This window comes from Brassica oleracea, chromosome C9, assembly GCF_000695525.1.
Source record: "Brassica oleracea var. oleracea cultivar TO1000 chromosome C9, BOL, whole genome shotgun sequence".
In the NCBI taxonomy this organism is placed as follows: Eukaryota; Viridiplantae; Streptophyta; class Magnoliopsida; order Brassicales; family Brassicaceae; genus Brassica; species Brassica oleracea.
This window is the reverse complement of record NC_027756.1, coordinates 20,750,123-20,754,077: the sequence shown is the minus strand read 5'-3', so window position 1 is coordinate 20,754,077 and position 3,955 is coordinate 20,750,123. Positions and strand designations below refer to the sequence as shown.

At 34.0% G+C, this 3,955-nt stretch overlaps 1 protein-coding gene across 4 annotated transcripts; it reads left to right on the top strand.

The window, feature by feature from the left end:
- Positions 1-952: 952 nt before the first annotated feature.
- LOC106316018 (NADH dehydrogenase [ubiquinone] 1 beta subcomplex subunit 8, mitochondrial-like) lies at positions 953-2,349 on the top strand. 4 transcript variants are annotated; one of them, XM_013753878.1, is made up of 4 exons: positions 953-1,184; positions 1,265-1,351; positions 1,427-1,522; positions 1,714-1,949. In XM_013753878.1, exons 1-4 carry the CDS (start codon positions 960-962, stop codon positions 1,831-1,833), a joined length of 528 nt encoding a protein of 175 aa, XP_013609332.1. In that variant the 5' UTR covers positions 953-959; the 3' UTR covers positions 1,834-1,949. The 4 variants fall into 4 exon arrangements, with proteins under 4 accessions (XP_013609332.1, XP_013609333.1, XP_013609335.1 ...); XM_013753879.1 differs by lacking the exon at positions 1,714-1,949 and adding an exon at positions 1,602-1,694 and having other exon boundaries at positions 955-1,184; XM_013753881.1 differs by lacking the exon at positions 1,714-1,949 and adding an exon at positions 2,068-2,349 and having other exon boundaries at positions 957-1,184.
- Positions 2,350-3,955: the final 1,606 nt, after the last annotated feature.

Sequence of the window (3,955 nt, the reverse complement as noted above, 5' to 3'; positions counted from 1 at the left end):
ACATTGTAGATTCAATGAAAAAAGTAGATTTCGTTTTCTACTTCGTAGAATGTCATTTCTACTTTTTTTAGAACATAATCTGAAATTTATAATTTTAACTTTTTTTATAACTGGAAAATATATAATTAAGTTCATATAGGTATTTTAACAAATGTTACTATTTTTCCAAATTTTTTTTGTTTATAAAACTATTTATTAAAATTATTTTCATAAATATTAAAGGGTATTATAAGAAAATATGACACAAAATATAGATTAGTCTAAAGGGACATAGTTACTATTTTTTTCTCTAAAAAACAGTTTTCCCTTTCTTTTATCTTAAAGAAAATTAAAAATGTAAACCGAGTTATATAAAGGGACAAAGAAACAATGAAGTGTATTATATTCTTGTCTTTCTCCCTTTTTTTGTTTGTAAATATTTATATTGACATATATTGCCTAAACTGAAGGAAATTATATCAGTCAATAAAAATAGGACCTAAGAAAGAATATAAATTTAATTTTCTTGCTTAAACTATCAAACATATTTGTGGAATCAATTTTTTTTTTAATTTACATATTAAATCAATTTTTATGATTTAATAATATAAGTAATGATGTTCTTATAAATTTTATTTACATATAAAAAAATTACATACATGAATTGGGTTTTGCACAATCGTATATTTTTCATGTATTAACATGAATGTATCATAAATAAATAAATAAAATTATGAGAACAGATTAAATATATTTTCTAATAATATTCAGTTTGTATCATTTTATTATGATATAAGTATCAATATATTTTCAATTTAATTTTATAAAATAATAAATAATATATATAAGAAAGTAATAAATGATTTTAAATAGTTTATAATTCCATAAAAACTTATCCAATTAATATACAAAAATATTATTAGAGTTTAAACCATTTCATACTATAGAACCTCTGGTTGGTGTTACGACGCCGTTTATAGATGTTGGTTAGGCCTGCCGTCTATCTAAAATCGATTGATCTCCCATTGAATCTCCTGAGAAGAGAAACAAAAAGAAGGCATCGAAAAATGGCAGGAAGATTGAGCGGTGTGGCCTCACGAATCATGGGCGGAAACGGCGTCGTTGCTAGATCTGGCGCCTCTTCTCTCCGCCAACGCGCCGGCATGGGTCTCCCCGTCGGCAAACACATCGTCCCCGACAAGCCGGTGAGTCAAATATCTGTAACCTAATTCATAGATTCTTCGAAATTCGTTTCATTGAGTCTCTTTCTTTGATTGCGTCTCAGCTTTCGGTTAACGACGAGCTGATGTGGGACAACGGGACTGCGTTCCCAGAGCCTTGCATAGATCGAATTGCTGATACTGTTGGGAAGGTTGGTTTAGGGTTTTCTCACGATTTTACAGTGAGATTATATGCGTGAAAATCGATTGTGTTTTCTGATTGACAGTACGAAGCATTGGGATGGTTGTGTGGCGGTCTAGGGTTCTTTGCGACTCTAGGTCTCCTCGCTGTTGTGAACGATAAAGCTTCAAAGGTTCCCTTTGTAAGTGACTTATATTTCAACCATTGCTGAATTCATCATCCTTTTTTATTATTTGATTGAGCTTGTACAGAGTTATTAGGAACACTTGAAAGAATGTTCTTGGGAACTCTCTGTTACATGCTTAAGCTTAAGCCACTAGCTAGAGGTGTGTCAAGAACTAAAATTTATGAGTTACACTTTTCTCTTAGTAGCCACTGGCCAAGAATCATAGACGTGTTGTATCAAAGGAAGGCTTGATCATGATGAATCCTTGTTTTTCCAAGGATTTTGAGTTTTCGCGTCTTTTTTTTCTTTCCCATTGTGGTGTCTGAGTGTGATTCTGGAGTTATAGAAGTTGAACATCGGGCTAGGGCTCAGAAGATGATGATCTTTGTCTTCTTGTCTTTATTCATGACATGAATTGTTGCTGTTGTTCACCGACATATCATCTCTCTGCTCGTGTATTTATTTGTTTTACCACTTGTGGTACTTGTTCATGATTATCTCTTGTTCTGCTGTTGCTGCAGACACCACGAGTGTATCCGTATGACAACCTGAGAGTTGAGCTTGGAGGAGAGCCATAGAGACACTATCAAGTGATCTGCTCATCTAAACTCTAAGCGTGTTTTCTTCACTGCTTTCTTCTTCAAAATGTTTTCATTTCCTGCTCACAACTTGGTGACAAAAGAATAAAATATACCCTTTTTATTGTCTGTTGTCTCTGTAATTAGCAATGACCTTTTGGGTGTATTCATAAGAGAAGACATGTACTTTTCAGCCAATCTAAACTTGTGTTTGGTTGTGTCTACACAAGTGAACACAAAGCAGTAGCAACATGTTTTAATTAAGGTTTAGCCTCGTACGACTCCAAACAAAGACAAGGAACATGAGTTCATTTAGTCTTCAAGAAACATAACAGTCTAGTTTTGAATTTTGTTCGAGTGTGGGATAATGAGATGGATTTGACTTGAACAAATACAAGTCTATAACAAGAGGGGTAAGAAAGTTTAGAGACCAGGTACTCTACACCTCAGCTGGCTGAAACTAGATTGATGATAATTATTCAGATCTAACTAACTAAGCGGTGGAATCAAAGACAGACACATGAGTCATGAGATATGATATCTTTCGATCTTTCCAGTGAATAATTGTTCCATCTTTTAATCAATGATTTGATCTGCCTACGTGTCATGTTTCTTCTGGCTCTCTCTTCTCCCTGATTGTTTGGACCTCGTCAAAAACTCTTGATAACTGTTTGGCTTTCATTCTTTCTGTTTTCTCTTTGTTGGTTTTCATTTTTTAAACATCTTAACCATTAAAACACACTTACATAGCCCAAGAATAATACTATAATATGTTTGTTTCACATCTACTATTGAAATGACTTCCAGATTGTAATGGACTGAATGTTATCTGAAGTGAAGAGGCCACAGAAAAGTTTATCTATATCTCTTGAAATTAAATATTTTAAAGATTTCCCTGTAGTTATAATTAATCTCTAATATCCTAACGCGTCATCAGATTCCGGAGTTTACAAGCCATCACAGCTTCGCCACTTGTAACTTGTAAAATTGAATAATCATAAACACTATATCTCTAATATCCATCTTTTCATGTGTGATGGGTCCATTAGTACTATAAAATTGAATAATCATAAACACTAACTTCGTCAGGATAACTGAAGAGTCATCAAAAAGTCTCTCTCTAGTCGCTATAACCTCTCTCTAAAAAAAAGCTTCCAATCTAAGATATAATCGTCGGTGGCCGGTGGCCTTCGCTACCGGTTACCATCTTTTCCTTTTTTGGTTTGTAAATATTTAGATTGTTGTATTGAATAAATCTTCGCATAGGCGATTCAGAATTTCGCTTGGCGATTTTTTGTTGTGGTTTCAATCCAATTCCAGAACTGTTCTTCATGGTTTTATGTTTTTTTTTCTGGATAAATCGGATTGATAATATATGGGTTTACCCGAATCATATCCCCCTTTCGCAAAAGCATTTTAATCCCGTTAGCTTTGGTTTGGATTTCTGTTTTCTCTGATCATGCTCGAACTCCTATCTTAGCTGAGAATTAAAACTTCTACTAAGCTTGTGTTTCATAAGCTATTTCTCAAGCGGAGAAGATGAAGAGAAGTTGGATTTAATTTGATCGATGGATGAGAAATTCAGTAAAGTTGGCATCTTTTGATGGTCCAACATAGGATTTGCTCTAAATCGATTAAACTTTCCCAGTTTTAATAGTCGGTGAAGGCTAGAAGTCTAAACTAAAGCTTCGGTTGATGGCGAAAGGAAGAGTCTTCAGATACAGTTCTTGGAATCAATGAAGCATGAAAAAGGGAAGAACATGATGTGTCGGTGGTTCAAAGGCGTAGTCACCGGAGATGACCGTCAAGATTGCCGGCGAAGCTGAAAATTCGAGATGCATGTTTCTTACCTTACACGTGTCATTACCTT

Bases quoted from the DNA above. Each gene is read 5' to 3' on its own strand.
- LOC106316018 (XM_013753878.1), top strand. From the start codon at position 960: ATGTTGGTTAGGCCTGCCGTCTATCTAAAATCGATTGATCTCCCATTG. The intron at 1,352-1,426 runs GTTGGTTTAGGG...TCTGATTGACAG, and splicing joins TTGCTGATACTGTTGGGAAG to TACGAAGCATTGGGATGGTT. The intron at 1,523-1,713 runs GTAAGTGACTTA...TTCTCTTAGTAG, and splicing joins AAGCTTCAAAGGTTCCCTTT to CCACTGGCCAAGAATCATAG.